The sequence below is a fragment of the Heteronotia binoei genome, chromosome 6 (assembly GCF_032191835.1).
Source record: "Heteronotia binoei isolate CCM8104 ecotype False Entrance Well chromosome 6, APGP_CSIRO_Hbin_v1, whole genome shotgun sequence".
Classification (NCBI taxonomy): domain Eukaryota; kingdom Metazoa; phylum Chordata; class Lepidosauria; order Squamata; family Gekkonidae; genus Heteronotia; species Heteronotia binoei.
The window spans coordinates 147,417,526-147,435,239 of NC_083228.1; the positions used below are offsets into that span (position 1 = coordinate 147,417,526).

Here is a 17,714-nt window from a genome sequence, read left to right on the forward strand (position 1 = left end):
GATTGTATGAAAAGAGACCCATATGTTTCATCCTGGTCAGCAGTGCTTCTGTCCAATCTCAATCAATTGGGGTTAGAGGTAGATGATTTTTCTACCTCTGATGAGTCCTATATCTTCAGATGTATTAAATTGAGACTGTGGGAATCGGAGGAAACGAAATTACGGCCAACTGACCCTTATATTTGCTCTCCAGCTTCCTTAGGTCTCTATGCTTTCTGTGGCAAAACGCCCAATTATCTATCAGACTTAACCATTCCAAGTCATCGCAGGGCATTTATGTTGGCTAGACCAAATGCGTTTCCCTGCAAAGTTTTACAAGGGAGATATCAGCGAGTCCCTTTAGCCGACAGACTTTGCTCCTGTGGAGCGAATACTCCTGACTCAATCCAGCATATATTGCTTGATTGTTCTTTTTACCACAACCTCCGTAAAGATTTATTTGGCAAGCTTTCTTTTCCCCCAGATTTGTCTATTCTGCCACCCTGTTATTATTTATTGAGTGATACTGAGGGGGTGGTTAGTGAGGCTGTGGTAAAATTTCTGGCTGACATCCTTAAATTTAATTCTGACCATGTTTGAATGCATCTGTAAGCTCGGTTTCATTTTGATTTTATCTCCAATGTTTAAATTTTTATATTCTGTGTATTTTTATTTGAATCTATTATGCCATTAAAGGTTTGGTATGGTATGGTGTATAAATGTGTAGCACCACCTTCATATGTGTGGATGGTGGAGGTGAGCGGAGCGTTTTGTCAGTGTGAGATATATTCTGTAAATAAATGTACATAGTTAGTTTTACAGCTACTGTGTGCTAGACTTAATCTCATCGTCTTCAGTCACTGCACCCACTAAGCAGCGCAAGCATCAACAGCCTTTGTTTGATGTCTTGCCAGCTGCAGCTCCTTCTGGGTCCTGCTCTTCCATCTCCCTCCCCTTCTACCAGATAGAGATGCCTTGAGTCAACTTGATTGTAAAGACATACAGAGACAGTCACATGTCACAAGGAAAGCGAATGACAATTGAACATAATAAGAACATAAGAGAAGCCATGTTGGATCAGGCCAACGGCCCATCCAGTCCAACACTCTGTGTCACACAGTGGCAAAAAAAATTATATATATACACACACTGTGGCTAATAGCCACTGATGGACATGTGCTCCATATTTTTATCTAAACCCCTCTTGAAGGTGGCTATACTTGTGGCCGCCATCACCTCCTGTGGCAGTGAATTCCACATGTTAATCACCCTTTGGGTGAAGAAGTACTTCCTTTTATCCGTTTTAACCTGTCTGCTCAGCAATTTCATCGAATGCCCATGAGTTCTTGTATTGTGAGAAAGGGAGAAAAAGACTTCTTTCTCTACTTTCTCCATCCCTTGCATTATCTTGTAAACCTCTATCATGTCACCCCGCAGTCGATGTTTCTCCAAGCTAAAGAGTCCCAAGCGTTTCAACCTTTCTTCACAGGGAAAGTGCTCCAGCCCTTTAATCATTCTAGTGGCCCTTCTCTGGACTTTCTCCAATGCTATAATATCCTTTTTGAGGTGCGGCGACCAGAACTGCACATGTTACGGGGAAACCCTATTCATACATTACCAATTTCTGCCGGATCAATAACGGAGGCCGCGGAAACGAGGAATCAGGAAAACAGCTTCTTTATTTAACGTGCATAAGTGCTCTATACACGGGCATCAGAGAGAGAGTCTGGACTCTAAACTCTGAGCAGCAAATTACAGTTGCCTGCCGCCTTTTATTGGGTTTCTTCACCCCAACTGCCAACTCAAAACACTCATGTTCTCCTTATTGTGGGAAGGTGCCCACGTCATACTTTCGCCACACTCCGGGTTGTTTTTCAGCTTTCTGGGCCCCTGTTAGGGCTTCTGTTTATCCCTTGTTCCCTTTTTCTAGAAACATTTCACCCACACACACACATCTTCTTGCTCCATTTCCAGCACCTGTCACGGTTCCTTTTAGGCTTCTTTCCACCGCTTTCACCCTGTGGTTTAGAAAGGTCAATGACCCTTCACAGTTCCCTTTTCTCTCTGCAAGCTAACACTCCTTTGCTTAAACTGCTCCAAAAGATTATTTTCTAAAAGCACTTTCATACATCTCTAGCATTGCTAAGCCATATATATATCGATAAATATTTGTATCGATTTTGGCCTGATGCCACACACACAGTACTCCAAATGAGACCACACCATCGATTTATACAGGGGCATTATGATACTGGCTGATTTGTTCTCAATTCCCTTCCTAATAATTCCCAGCATGGCGTTGGCCTTTTTTATTGCAATCACAGTCTTGACATTTTCAGTGAGTTATCTCGCACGACCCCAAGATCTCTCTCTTGGTCAGTCTCTGCCAGTTCACACCCCATCAACTTGTATTTGTAGCTGGGATTCTTGGCCCCAATGTGCATTACTTTGCACTTGGCCACATTGAACCGCATCTGCCACGTTGACGCCCACTCACCCAGCCTCAACAGATCCCTTTGGAGTTCCTCACAATCCTCTCTGGTTCTCACCACCCTATTGCCCTGGTGGATCTGAACTAAAGTGCTTCTTGTGGTCTGTAGACCTGGTTTAACATAATTTTGTTATATGACATACCAAGCTATTTTAGATATGCCTGCCTGGGTCTTTGGAAAAGTTAACTGTCTCTGTTTGGGTCTTTAAGGATGTTACAAGCTTAGCCTATCATTCCATAAGTTCAGTCTGTCTAAGGGCTGATTCTTAAGTTAAATTGGAGCCCCAAAAGGACCCCTGAGTCATTGTCTATATCTCTTCAATAGACCTGATGTATTAGGCAAAAGTACCTCTTTCAAAAGCTATGGGGGTCCATAACATTTAAAGGGACAGCACATCTTATAAATGCCTTCCTTTCACAGGAAATCATGAAAGGGGTACTTTCCTTTGAGGCTCATAGAATTGGACCCTGCAGCCCAATCCTTTTCAAACTTGGAGGATATTTTGAAGAGAGGCATCAGATGCTATGATGACCCTAAAAGGAGGGGGGGGGGTGGAAGACTCCAAACCAGAGAATCCCCACCCCCATCTGGGGATTGGCAACCCTTGGTCGGAGAGGCCTAAGGAATACTTTCCAGCGGCCACCAGCACCCACGCGGGGGTGGGGGAGAGGGCCCCAGTTGCCCCCCTGGAAGGAGCTGCTGCAGCCCCATTCCCCCTCCCCATTCCCTCCAGGCAGGTGGGTCTTCAGGCAGGAGGGGACCCCGGTCCAGACGCCCCCTCCCCCCCTGGCCAGGGCACTGCCTGCTTCCTCCTGGAGGGCGCAGCGGGAGCAGGCTGGGGGGGGGGGCTCGCGCTCTCTCTCTCCTCTGCCCGGGGAAGGAAAGAGGGAGGGAGGGGGTCTCTGCAGCCGCCCCCCCCACAGCCAGGTCCTCCGTGTGCCCCGTCCCCTCCGGCCTCTGGGGCGAGCTCTCCCCGTCGGGGCGCTGCTGGGGCAGGCGGAGCGGGGCCGGGGCTGCCTTTGATGGGACGGGCGCTCCTGCTGCTCTCCCCGCCGCGGCGGCTCTTTCTGGCCGCCCCCTCGTGCCCGGGGCAGCAGTAGCAGCTGGGCTTGCCCGTCGGAGGGGCGTCCTTCCCCTCGGGGAGCCCGCGTGTTGCAAGGGAGGTCCGCGGCTCCAGCAAGGCCTGCAGAGGCGCCCCGGGGTCCGGCAGAGGCCTCGGCCCCGGTTGCGGCTCTTCGCGACTCCTTCCCGGCGGGGCTCCGCGGCTTTGGGCGGGTCGGGGTTGCAAAGCCCAGAAGGCGGGGTGGTACCGGGGGGGGGGGGCGAGGCCAGCCTTGCAGCCCCGCGGTCCTCGGAGCCTTCCTGCAGAGGGCCGCCTGGGAGGGGCCGCCTGGCACCGCGGGGAGGAAGGGGGGGTCTTTTCTATTAGAAATGAGGGGGGAGGATCGATCCTGGGAATCCGCAGTTCAGCACTCCGGGACGCCCCCTCGAGCACCACAGGTGCGCCTGTAGGCAGGAAGCCTGCAAAGTGTTTCCCGGGCATTCTGGGAAGAACTCGGGAAGCCCCCGGCACTTCGCGTGGATCCAACCTGTGGAGCTGCCTTGCACCAAATCAGAGCCCCCCCCGCCGCCCACTCCATCCAAAATTGAATCAGTGTGTGCTGAATAGAATCCTAGAGTTGGAAGGGACCTCCAGGATCATCTAGTCCAACCCCCTGCACAATGCAGGAAACTCACAAACCCCTCCCCCTAAATTCACAGGATCTTCATTGCTGTCAGATGGCCATCTAGCCTCTGTTGAAAAACCTCCAAGGAAGGAGAGCCCACCACATCCCAATTAAATCAGAAGAGTTTCCGGCTCAACATCAGGAAGAACTTCCAGACCGTTGGAGCGATTCCTCAGTGGAAGCCTGTTCCACTGAGGAATCATTCTAACAGTCTGAAGGGCTTTCTGAAGTTGAGCCGGAAACTCTTCTGATTTAATTTCAACTTATTGGTTCTGGTCCTACCTTCCGGGGCCACAGAAAACAATTCCACGCCATCCTCTATAGGACAGCCCTTCAAGGACTTGAAGATGGTGATCATCTCACCTCTCAGCCGCCTCCTTCCAGGCTAAACATGCCCAGCTCCTTCTACCTTTCCTCATAGGACTTGGTCTCCAGACCCCTCACCATCTTCATTACCCTCCTCTGGACCCTTTCCATCTTGTCTAGATCCTTCTTAAAATGTGGTGCCCAAAACTGAACATAAGACTCCAGGTGAGGTCTTACCAGAGCAAAGTGATACCATCACATTACATGATCTAGAGACTATACACATAAATGGGATGATTTGAGTCTCTGCCACCCTATCCAGCCCATACAAAATTGGACCTGTAAATTCTCACAGTTCTACCACGATGCTCAACATCCAATCCTGAAGTGTTTCTGCCACTTCACAGATATAATTCAGACATACACCCTCGGATGATACTTTTGCATGTTTCAAGAGAATCTCTTCTTTTGGTCACCTTAATTGACGTGGAACTTTGGTTGTCAGAGACCAGATTGGCAAATGGTCCTTCCCTGCCAACGAGGCCTCAGTGGGTGTGGCAAAGGTGCAAGGGGAACGGCAGGGGCTTCCCTCAGATGGGCACCCCCCTGGAGCCTTCCAGCCCCACACACCCCTCCTCCCCCCTTCAGCAGGAAAGGGCCACAAGCAGCTGCAAGCAACCACCAAACCAGGAAAGGCCCCAAATAGCCCCCTCCTCCCCTTCCCAAGCACCCCTCCACACCCCAGAAGGACACTGACAGGTGACTGATCAAGCTTTTGAGGCAAATTAAAGCTTCTATTTAAACAAGGTGGGAAAAAAACCAACAGAGAGAGGAAGGAAAACAACCGCTCGGGAGGAGCCCTTTTAGCAGACTGAGGAGGGAGACATTATTTCCATGGCAACCCTGGACAGGCCTCCCCGGGCACTGCTTCGCTACCTGCAGCCCAGGCTCCCAGGATGCAATGGGCTTCCCTGGCTTGGGGGGACAACATGCCTTGAACCAGCCTGCATGCAAGTCAACCAGGAAGTACCTTCCCCTGGGCTCTTCCCAGGTACGTGCACGGAGGATCATTGCCTCCTGTCACCTCCAACCCCTGCTCACCCAGGCAGGGTTGCCAACTCTGGGTTAGGGGATTCCTGGAGAATTCAGGGGTGGAGCTTGGGGAGGGGGGGACCTCAACAGTTTTGGGGTGGAGGAAGGCTCCCCCACTGGAACGTAATCCCCTGCTCCGCCACTGGCTTTTCCCCCCCGTTTTGGTGCAGAAACCAATTCAGAGAGGAGAAAAAAGCCCCCTGGATGGATGGAAGTGGATTGAAAAAGGAGGGGGGGGTCCTCTCCTGCTAGCTGCTGCAGCCCCTCTTGCTCCTCGCTCAGCTCCCAGGAGAGAGGCCTTCCCTTGACAGCAGGGCCTTATATGCTTTCTCCCTAGGCCCTCCCCCTGGGTGGTGATTGGCCTTCCCTTCCCTCCAGTTCCACTGCAGTCCAATCACAGGGCTCAGAGGGGGCCTGGGAAATGCAGGACCCTTGTCAACTTTACAGCAGGCCTCAGAGGCCCCCTGGGGTTTCGCCTCAGTCCGGGGATTGTGAAAGGATCATCTGGGGCAGCTTTTCCTCCCAGCCCCCCCTCCACTCTTTCCCCATCCAGGCACCCCCCAGCCTGGCTTCTCAAGGCCCCATCCTCCAGCTCTCCTGCAAGCAGAGCCAGATCCCCAAAGGAGGACACTGGAGGACTTCAGTGTTTCTCTCCTTGTTATATCATCTCCAGGAACCGCACACTGTCTTGTCTTCCCCCCTCGGTGGTTCTGCTGGCTCCTCTCTCGGGACATCCGCCGGGGGGTCTTGTGGGTTCTCTCTGGGTCCAACCCCGAGCTGCTCCCAGAGTTCGGCCATCTGCCTCTGCAGCTCCCGAGTGATCTGGAAGTGGCTCGCTTGGACCTCGTTGTGGATCTCTCGGGCCCAGATGAACATCTCGTCCCGTAGGAGTTTCGTCTCCCTCTGGGGCTGCTGCCCGTTCTCCCCCTCCGAGCCCGTGCCGGATCTGGCATCTTCCCCCTCGGCTCCGGTCCCGGTCAGCAGTGCCGTGTAGTGCCCCGTGGCCTCGTCCATTAACGCGGTCGAGGTTTGCGGCTTCCACTGCGTCGGGGTGTACAGTAACGTAGAGAAGTGCGTCGGAGATTTGGCTTTCCTCCGGACCACCGTCACTCCCTTCGGAACTGTCAGCTCTTCAATCGGTTCGGTGGGCTCTCCGTTATCTGGCGTCTTGCTGGCCATTCAGCCCAAGTTCCCAGTTCGGATAAGCTCCAGGTGTGATCAAACTCAAAATGTCAGACGAGGAACTTTCAGGGAGAAACAGTTCATATTGTTGCAATATTAAACCATTTATTTCTGAGAACAATCAGTCTGGTACAGGAACAAGTTGAGTTTGATAACTTTTTCAAGGCTGAGCCTGGCTTTTGTACATTTCAAAGAAAGGTAACAATACAGTACTTTCACACCCTCAGAGACAGTCGGCGCTTCCCATGCCCGCTTATCTGACTCCCAGGAAGCTGCCCACTAGTTCCCTTGAATATCTTAACTTCAAAGGCCCCAGATGTTTTCTAGGCAGAGTGTGAGATTCTTCTCCTTGCGGTTAGGAATTGCCTTAGGCTAGGGTACCCATGGTTAGTAAGAAGCAAAGGTTATACAGAGATACAATATGGAGTTAGTCATGTCAAGTAACTATCTTCTATAGATTATAGTACTTCAGCAAAGTTACACGTCTGACACCTAGTAACTGATGGGCAGCCAGTGGAGAGGCTGTAGAATGGGAATCCTATATATACTCCATCCAGCTCCCATAATAGCTGAGCTGTGACATTTTGTCCCAACTGCGGTTTCTGAACTGATTTTGAGGGAAGATCAAAGTGCAGTGCGACAGGGGTGGAGTCCAGGGGCACCTTGAAAAACAACAAAGTTTTATCCTGGGTACAAAAAGCTTAAAGGGCGTTCAAAGACCTTCCGGGCCTACTGTGGATTTGAACCCTGATCCCTGAGTTTTCTTAACCCAACACTCTGGCTCTTGAACTTAACTGACCCACATCATGAATGAACGGGGGCAAAGTGGGTTGGGTTCATTCCTGAAGCTCAGACATGGCCCAATATATGAGTCTCAAGCACCTGCAAGAGGATTTATTTAGAACTTTATACACAATTGAAAAAAGGCATGCAACACCAAACTTTGACATATTTACTGAAGCCCAACTCATTAAGAAGAAGACGACGACTGCAGATTTATACCCCACCCTTCTCTCTGAATGAAAGACTCAGAGCGGCTTACAATCTCCTCTATCTTCTCCCCCCACAACAGACACCCTGTGAGGGCGGTGGGGCTGAGAGGGCTCTCACAGCAGCTGCCCTTTCAAGGACAACCTCTGCCAGAGCTATGGCTGACCCAAGGCCATTCCAGCAGGTGCAAGTGGAGGAGTGGAGAATCCAACCTGGTTCTCCCAGATAAGAGTCTGCACACTTAACCACTGCATCAAACTGGCTCTCTAAAAAAAATCTACAGAGCACTAAAAAGACAAAGTCAAATTCACCTGAAACAAAAAATAATCTCTTTAATGAGCTCTGACTTTTCGTTAGCAGAGTTTTCTGATTCATAAAGAAACACTTAATCTAGGGTTGCCAAGAACCTGGAGGGAAAAAGTGAGGTGTCCCTTTAACACCATGTGGGATAGTGAACATAAGAACATAAGAGAAGCCATGTTGGATCAGGCCAACGGCCCATCCAGTCCAACACTCTGTATCACACAGTGGCCAATAATATATATATATACACACACACATACACTGTGGCTAATAGCCACTGATGGACCTCTGCTCCATATTTTTATCTAACCCCCTCTTGAAGCTGGCTATGCCTGTAGCCGCCACCACCTCCTGTGGCAGTGAATTCCACATGTTAATCACCCTTTGGGTGAAGAAGTACCTCCTTTTATCCGTTCTAACCCGACTGCTCAGCAATTTCATTGGAAGCCCATGAGTTCTTGTATTGTGAGAAAGGAAGAAAAGTACTTATTTCTCTACCTTCTCCATCCCATGCGTAATCTTGTAAACCTCTATCATGTCACCCCGCAGTCGACGTTTCTCCAAGCTAAAGAGCCCCAAGTGTTTTAACATTTCTTCATAGGGAAAGTGTTCCAAACCTGTAATCATTCTAGTTGCCCTTTTCTGCACTTTTTCCAATGCTATAATATCCTTTTTGAGGTGCGGCGACCAGAACTGCACACAGTACTCCAAATGAGACCGCACCATCGATTTATACAGGGGCATTATGATACTGGCTGATTAGTTTTCAGTTCCCTTCCTAATAATACCGAGCATGTTGTTGGCCTTTTTTATTGCAATCGCACACTGTCTTGACATTTTCAGTGAGTTATCTACCACGACCCCAAGATCTCTCTCTTGGTCAGTCTCTGCCAGTTCACACCCCATCAACTTGTATTTGCAGCTGGGATTCTTGGTCCCAATGTGCATTACTTTGCACTTGGCCACATTGAACCGCATCTGCCACGTTGATGCCCACTCACCTAGCCTAAACAGATCCCTTTGGAGGTCCTCACAATCCTCTCTGGTTTTTACCAGTGGGATGTATTTGAGGGCTTAAAACATGGCTAAAGCTCCTACCATAGTCAGAGCATTTCTAACATTTCTTCCTGGCTTAGAGTAAAATTTCTGTGTATATTCACGCTTTCTAGAAGACATCTTTTAATGGGCTAAGCCGTCACAAGGTTTCTCCTTATGATTCTTTCATGCTGTCAAAGATGGCCATGTCAACTGAATCACTTTCCACACTCTGAGCATTCAAAATGTTTTTTTCCCTGAGTGGGTTCTATGGTGCAGCTGAAGATGGCCACTCCGACTGAATCTCTTTCCACACTCTGAGCATTCAAGAGGTTTCTCCCCTGTGTGGGTCCTTTGATGTTGCTGAAGATTGCCACTCTGACTGAATCTCTTTCCACACTCTGAGCATTCGAAAGGTTTCTTCCCTGTGTGGGTCCTCTGATGTTGCTGAAGAGTGCCACTCCGACTAAATCTCTTCCCACACTGTGAGCATTCAAAAGGTTTCTCCCCTGTGTGGGTCCTTTGATGTCGCTGAAGATTGCCACTGTGTCTGAATCTCTTCCCACACTGTGAGCATTCAAAAGGTTTCTCCCCTGTGTGGGTTCTCTGATGCAACTCAAGTTGGACACTCCGACTGAATCTCTTTCCACACTGTGAGCATTCAAAAGGTTTCTCCCCTGTGTGGGTCCTTTGATGTTGTTGAAGAGTGCCACTGTGACTGAATCTCTTTCCACACTCTGAGCATTCGAAAGGTTTCTTCCCTGTGTGGGTCCTCTGATGTTGCTGAAGAGTGCCACGGTGTCTGAATCTCTTCCCACACTGTGAGCATTCAAAAGGTTTCTCCCCTGTGTGGGTTCTCTGATGCAACTGAAGTTGGACACTCCGACTGAATCTCTTTCCACACTGTGAGCATTCAAAAGGTTTCTCCCCTGTGTGGGTCCTTTGATGTTGCTGAAGAGTGCCACGCTGACTGAATCTCTTCCCACACTGTGAGCATTCAAAAGGTTTCTCCCCTGTGTGAGTCCTTTGATGTTGCTGAAGAGTGCCACTCTGACTGAATCTCTTCCCACACTGTGAGCATTCCAAAGGTTTCTCCCCTGTGTGGGTCCTCTGATGTTGCTGAAGAGTGCCACTGTGACTGAATCTCTTTCCACACTCTGAGCATTCAAAAGGTTTCTCCCCTGTGTGGGTCATTTGATGTTTCTGAAGAGTGCCACTATGACTGAATCTCTTCCCACACTGTGAGCATTCCAAAGGTTTCTCCCCTGTGTGGGCCCTCTGATGTTGCTGAAGAGTGCCTCTGTGACTGAATCTCTTTCCACACTCTGAGCATTCAAAAGGTTTCTCCCCTGTGTGGGTCCTCTGATGTTGCTGAAGAGTGCCACTGTGACTGAATCTCTTTCCACACTCTGAGCACTCAAAAGGTTTCTCCCCTGTGTGGGTCCTCTGATGTTGCTGAAGATTGCCACTGTGACTGAATCTCTTTCCACACTCTGAGCATTCAAAAGGTTTCTCCCCTGTGTGGGTCCTTTGATGTTGCTGAAGACTGCTACTCTGTCTGAATCTCTTCCCACACTGTGAGCATTCAAAAGGTTTCTCCCCTGTGTGGGTTCTCTGATGTTGCTGAAGATGGCAACTCCGACTGAATCTCTTTCCACACTGTGAGCATTCAAAAGGTTTCTCCCCTTTGTGTGTTCTTTGATGCCGTTGAAGAGGGCCACTGTCACCTAATCTCTTCCCACACTTTGAACATTCAGAAGGTTTCTTGCCTCTGTGTACGCTTTGGTGCACAAGTAGCTGTAATCTATTTTTGAAGTACTTCCTATACTGAATGGATGCACATGCCTTAATTATTCTCTGCTTTGGAAAATGTACATTAATCCTTTTTCCTTCTCTCTTCTCAACCATACAGCTGCCTTCCTTTCTCTTAGGTCTGCGTCGATTTCTCTTGTTTTCTTTCAACTCTTGACCCTGATCTGGCAAGTGCTGGAGAAGTTCTTCACCCTCCTCATTTCTCTGGTCATCCTCTGCTGGAATAAAGAGAGAAATCCCTTTAGCACCTGGGAGGGCAGGTAAGGTCCAAAACATCTCTGTGACTGCAGACGAAAAGGACTGATGGCTCTTCAGCTTCCTCCAGTTTCCCTGATCTTAACCTTTTCCCACCTTTCTCCTGAATGTCTAGTATTTAAGGATACCTCATCCCCTCAAGAGCTTGCAATGCCAATCCCCCCCCCCCCCAACACACTCCAGACTCATCTCAGCTGTGTCATGCAATACCTGCCTGTCAGCAGAGGGCTCTTTTGTCAGATTCTGTGCAGCAATCCCTCAGTCCACCTCTTTGATGTAATTCAAATAAGGTTTATTTAAATGATGAGCATGTTCACAGCAATTACTGGTTTTGATAAAACTGACCTTTTCCAGACAGGCCATAACCTTCCAAATCTCAGTTCCATGAAGGCCTCCCTTCCTCCTTAGCCAGCAGGCTGTATGATTGTACCAAGCCAAAGGTTGCTCAGAAGTGAATTAAAAAACCCCATGACTATTCCTTACCTACTCCCTTGACATAACCGTGAAGGATACTCACTCTCAGCCAACTCATTTGGGAAGGAAATATGTTTTTGGAATCCCCTTGAGAAACTCTCCAGCTTTTTTTCAGGTGTAATACCACAGTCTTTCTCCACAAAAGTCTCTCTTATCCTTTCTTCTTTTTGGGGGGAGAGGAAGGGGGAGAGAGAGAGAGAGAGAGAGAGAGATCATTCTTATATGAAGCACGAAAGAAATTCAAGAATAAAAATTCTTCTGGAAGGATGAAACCATGATCAAGATTATAGCCTAAAATCTCAACCGATATAAAGGGGACAGATCTGTAAGACAAGCACTCTAGTTCCCCTCAAGGGTCTACGTGAATTTTGTGGCCTGGTCTGACCTGCAGGTGTTCGTGATTTAACTCTCCCTGTGGCTATCATCCTTTATCATTTTCAGGGCCAGACTCAAGACTGTGGTACTTTCTTCACTGTGATGAAGAATACCTTACGCTACAGGTGGAATACTTATGCTGTAATACGAAGCACTATCTAATACCAGGTATTTCATGTATAAGAGAGAACAGTGAATTTTTCGTGGTTTTCTTTTGCTGTTTAGTAATGTCTTGTTTTCACATCCTTCATCAGTCTTTATATATTTTCAAAAGGGTCTGCTTTACTTGTGTGAACCCACTGAACTGGGTGCTGTTCAGGTGCCAAGACTGGGGACCCAGGCTTGGGGTCTTGACAGGATCATTTCCAAATCACAGTTAAAGGGGATGTTTGTAATTCTATCGAAGGGAAAGGGTGTGTTGAATACGTTAGGAAAAGAGAAATCAGGAACTATCCCTGTGAAGAAACGCCATTTTAGGCCTGTATCTAACTGGAGGCAGGCTTTGGGGCCTAGTCTCTTCCTCCTCTCCCCTCCCCTCCTGTCTGGAACCAGCGATTCTGAGGAGGCCTCCTAGAGAGACGGGAAGTCTTTCAGGCTGGTCTCCCAGATGGCTGGAGGAGTGTAAACCAGTTCCCGGGCGAGAACTGCAATTTATTTTGGAGATTTTGGGTGGGAAAATGGATAGTTAAAGTGGACAGTCAGTCAGTTTGAGTTCAGTCTTGGAGATTGGTTAGTTGAAAAGGTCTGGTCAGGCTTGCAACAGTGACTTCCAGAAAGCTTTTGATAAAGTTCCTCATCAAAGGCTCCTTAGAAAGCTTGAGAGTCATGGAGTAAAAGGACAGGTCCTCTTGTGGATCAAAAACTGGCTGAGTAATAGGAAGCAGAGAGTGAGTATAAATGGGCAGTCTTCGCAGTGGAGGACGGTAAGCAGTGGGGTGCCGCAGGGCTCGGTACTGGGTCCCATGCTCTTTAACTTGTTCATAAATGATTTAGAGTTGGGAGTGAGCAGTGAAGTGGCCAAATTTGCGGATGACACTAAATTGTTCAGGGTGGTGAGAACCAGAGAGGATTGTGAGGAACTCCAAAGGGATCTCTTGAGGCTGGGTGAGTGGGCGTCAACGTGGCAGATGCGGTTCAATGTGGCCAAGTGCAAAGTAATGCACATTGGGGCCAAGAATCCCAGCTACAAATACAAGTTGATGGGGTGTGAACTGGCAGAGACTGACCAAGAGAGAGATCTTGGGGTCATGGTAGATAATTCACTGAAAATGTCAAGACAGTGTGCGTTTGCAATAAAAAAGGCCAACGCCATGCTGGGAATTATTAGGAAGGGAATTGAAAACAAATCAGCCAGTATCATAATGCCCCTGTATAAATCGATGGTGCGGTCTCATTTGGAGTACTGTGTGCAGTTCTGGTCGCCGCACCTCAAAAAGGATATTATAGCATTGGAGAAAGTTCAGAAAAGGGCAACTAGAATGATTAAAGGGCTGGAACACCTTCCCTATGAAGAAAGGTTGAAACGCTTAGGGCTCTTTAGCTTGGAGAAACGTCGACTGAGGGGTGACATGATAGAGGTTTACAAGATAATGCATGGGATGGAGAAAGTAGAGAAAGAAGTACTTTTCTCCCTTTCTCACAATACAAGAACTCGTGGGCATTCGATGAAATTGCTGAGCAGACAGGTTAAAACGGATAAAAGGAAGTACTTCTTCACCCAAAGGGTGATTAACATGTGGAATTCACTGCCACAGGAGGTGGTGGCGTCCACAAGCATGGCCACCTTCAAGAGGGGGTTAGATAAAAATATGGAGCAGAGGTCCATCAGTGGCTATTAGCCACATTGTGTGTGTGTGTGTGTGTGTGTGTGTGTGTATATATATATATATATATATATATATATTTGGCCGCTGTGTGACACAGGCCATTGGCCTGATCTAACATGGCTTCTCTTATGTTCTTAAGTGAGGCGCCTGCCCTGCAGGTCTTCCCGTGAGGGGAAGTAGTATAATAGGGAGAGAAGGAGCATTTCCCCCCTACTGTAATCTGCTGCTTCTGTTCACTCTTTTAAAATGCCTGTAAATAGTTGTATGTTGTAAATAAATGTTATGTTTGTTTAGAGTGCAGTCCCTCTGTACCACATAGTTTCCCCAACCGCCTTAAACCACGCTACTACAAGAGGGGAGTCCAGGGAATGGGGAAGGCATGCAGCTGGCAAGGGTGCCAATCCTCCAGGGGTCTCCCAAAGAAGGACTGTGGTCTCTGTGATAACCATGTGCTGTGTTGGCAGAGGACCTTGAGGCCAGACCTCAGAACTGGCAAGGAAGATTGGGAGTCCTGCTCCTCTCATTCAGGAACCCCTAAATTGAGCAGGTGGTGGGAGCGTGCCCAAGTAACAGGAAGAAGATTAGCTCCCTCCAGGAGTTCGGAACCCAAAAGGGAGTTGACGGAACTGGGTCTGAAGGCAAAATCGGGCTGGTTCTGTCGCAATCCTGTTCCAGAGTCTTTTCGAGCGTCTCTGTTGGGGGACAGCCTGAGCTCAGCATGAAGTCTTCAGGGGAGGAGGACTCCTCAGGAGAAGGGGAGCCACGCATGGCTGGCTCTGAGTCAGCAGAAACAGGAAAGAGGCTGATGAGCTGCAGGCTGACCATGACTCATCACCAGCAGCTGATCCAGAGCCACTACCCAGCCCTGATACAGCAGGTGAGACTCAAGTGAGTCAGAAAGGCTGAAGGACTTGGGAATCTTCAGTCTGGAGAAGAGGAGGTTGAGGGGGGACATGATTGCTATCTTAAAAGTATTTCAAGGGCTGTCACTTAGAGGAGGGTGGGGAGCAGATCCTGTTGGCAAAAGAGGAGAGGACTTGTAATAAAGGGTTTAAATTAAGGGTGGGAACGTACCTGCTGGATGTTAGGGGAAACGTTTTAATGCTAAGAGTTGTTCAACAATAGAATTGGCTACCTAGGAAGGTGGTGAATTCTCCCTCGCTGGCAGTCTTTAAGCAGTGGCTCGACAAACACTTGTCAGGGATGCTTTAGGCTGATTCTGCATTGCGCAAGGGCCCTTGACTGTTTGGCCCCTTCCAGCTCCATGATTCCACAATGGTGAGGGGTCTGGAGACCAAGATCTATGAGGAAGGCTGAAGGATCTGGCTATGTTTAGTCTAGAGAGGAGATAACTGAGAGGTGGTGTGATAGTCATTGTCAAGTTCTTGAAGGCCTGTCATGTAGAAGATAGTGAAGAATTGTTTTCTGTGGCCCCAGAAGGCAGGACCAGAACCAACAGGTTGAAATTAAATCAGAAGAGCTTCCAGCTCAACATTAGGAAGAACTTCCTGACAGTTAAGAGCAGTTCCTCAGTGGAACAGGCTTCCTTGGGAAGTGGTGGGCTCTCCTTCCTTGGAGGCTTTTAAACAGAGGCTAACATAGACATGTGACAGAAATGCTGATTCTGTGAACTTGGGCAGATCATGAGAAGGAGAGCAGGAAGGGTTGCAACAGTGGTTAGTTCTCATAGTCTTTCTTACATGTCCAGGAAATGTTTGCCACTTTGGGGTCAGGCAGAAATTTTTTTACCAGGCCAGTTTTCCAGCAATTCTGGAGGCCCCCCCCCCCCATGTTCTGCGTGTGGAGCAGGTATCAGTGGGGGTGGTGAAGAGGTATTTGTGAATTTCCTGTATTGTGCAGAGGCTGGACTAGATGACCCTAGAGGTTCCTTCCAACTCTATTTTTTTAATTTTTTATTTACTTTGGATTTATATCCCACCCTCTCCACAAGCGGACTCAGGGCAGCTAACAAGCAACCAGAAATTACAATACTAAAATCATTAAACTTAGACAATATTGAAATCATTTAAAACAACATTATGGTGCTACTCAGAAGAAATTAGACGGGATCAGAACTTTGTTCAGCAGGCAATTTAGCTCTTTCATCGTGAATTTTATCTGACAGTGGTGCTTGTTGTGGTCTCCAATTCCTCACAGCCGGTGTTGCTCAGGCTCTGTTAAAGTGGCAGCCCTCTCCCATCCAGATAATATAGGCCAATCGAAATAATTCTGTTTTACAGGCCCTGTGGAATTGGTAAATATCCCTCAGAGCCCTTATGGCCTCTGGCAGGGTGTTCCACATCTCCCCGGCAGTACCACCGAGAAAGCTCTGGCCCTTGAAGTGTTCCGTCTGGCCTCCCTTGGTCCGGGGATGGAGAGATTTTGAACTTCCGAAAGCAACGCTCTCTGGGAAACATATAGGGAAAGGCAGTCCCATAGATAAAGAGGCCCCTGTCCATGTAGGGCTTAATAGGTCAATACCAGCACCCTGAAAGGGATTCAGAACACGATAGGCAGCCAGTGCAGCTCTTTCAACAGCAGCTGAATGTGCTTCCGTTGAGGGAGCCCCATTAACAACTGTACTGCAGCATTCTGCACTAGCTACAATTTCTGGATCAGAGTCAAGGGCAGCCTCATGTCAAGGGCATTACAGTAGTCTATTCTTGAGGTGACCGCGGCTAAGTTGCCATGCTCCAGAAAAGGGGCCAACAGCCATACCTGCTGCAGATAGAAGGCGGCGAATTTGGTAGTGGCTGCTACCTAAGCCTCCATGGTCAGAGAGGACTCCAGGAGCACTCCCGGGCTCCTGACCTTCAGGGCTGGTATCAATGGCACGCCATCAAAGGCCAGCAAAGGGATCTCCCTTCCCAAGCCACTGCAACTTAAGACAGAGAACCTCCATCTTCGTCAGATTCCGCTTCTGTTGACCCAGCCTGAGCCAAGATACCATGGTTTGTAATGCCAGGTCTCAATTGTCCAGGATGTAGATTCAAAGACCAGTTCACCGCTCTCACCTGCACCCTTTGAGTATCTGAGACAGAAGCTTAGATGGGAGCTGCAAGCAAGGAGGCAGAGTGCACATCTCCTGCCCACTGCCAGCTCCCTCCTGATCAAAACTTGCAGGCACAGCAGCAGGACTCCCAGGCAGCTGGCTGCTGACAAGGGCTTGTTAGGAAGGGCCTATAAAACCTACTGCTGGCAGCCTGCATGTTATGGAAGTGACAAGTTATTCTGCTAAACTCTGCAACCACAACTCCTCATCGAGCATTCTTTGTGCGACCTTGGACTGGCTTTGGAGTTTGACTTTGTGACTCTCTATCTTGCGGATGAGGCTTGGACCTCCAGGCTACACTCTCTGGCTTTTGCCTTCTGGAAATGACCCTTTGGTGTGTGCACTTTCAGTTCGTGGACTTCTGGGATAGAACTCTGGACTTTGTGTGAGCACCTAAGTGCATCTGGCTAGCTGGCTTGTGCCTGCTACACAACAGTCACTCATCCTCACCTCTGCCTCTGGCCAGGACACCATCTCTGGCTCGGGTGATGGCCACAACACTGGTCTCAGCTGCCCCTCGGCAAGTGCCTGGAGAGGCCTCAGAACGATGTGTTGCTGTTCAATACTTTGCATCATGCATCATCCCAGGGGTAGCAATTCACACCTTTGGCACTTGTGGGAGATCCTCCTTACCCAGAGAGATGACGCTCCAATAGTTCTCCCGCATGACTTCCCTGTAGAGGGTTTTCTGGTCCGGATCCAGCAGGTCCCATTCTGCTGGGGTGAAACAGACAGACACGTCCTCAAAGGAAAAGGGGCACTGGAAGAAAAAGCAGATTCCCTCATCAGAGATCATGCCAGGCAAAGACTGCTC

At 48.8% G+C, this 17,714-nt stretch overlaps 1 protein-coding gene across 1 annotated transcript in view; it reads right to left on the reverse strand.

Moving 5' to 3' along the window:
- LOC132574429 (zinc finger protein 208-like) overlaps positions 1-17,714 on the reverse strand; it is a 90,293-nt gene that overhangs the window by 42,946 nt on the left and 29,633 nt on the right. Inside the window, exon 4 of the mRNA XM_060242784.1 lies at positions 9,377-10,933. Within this exon, the coding sequence (XP_060098767.1) occupies positions 9,377-10,933 (1,557 nt within the window). The remainder of the gene's footprint in view (positions 1-9,376; positions 10,934-17,714) is intronic.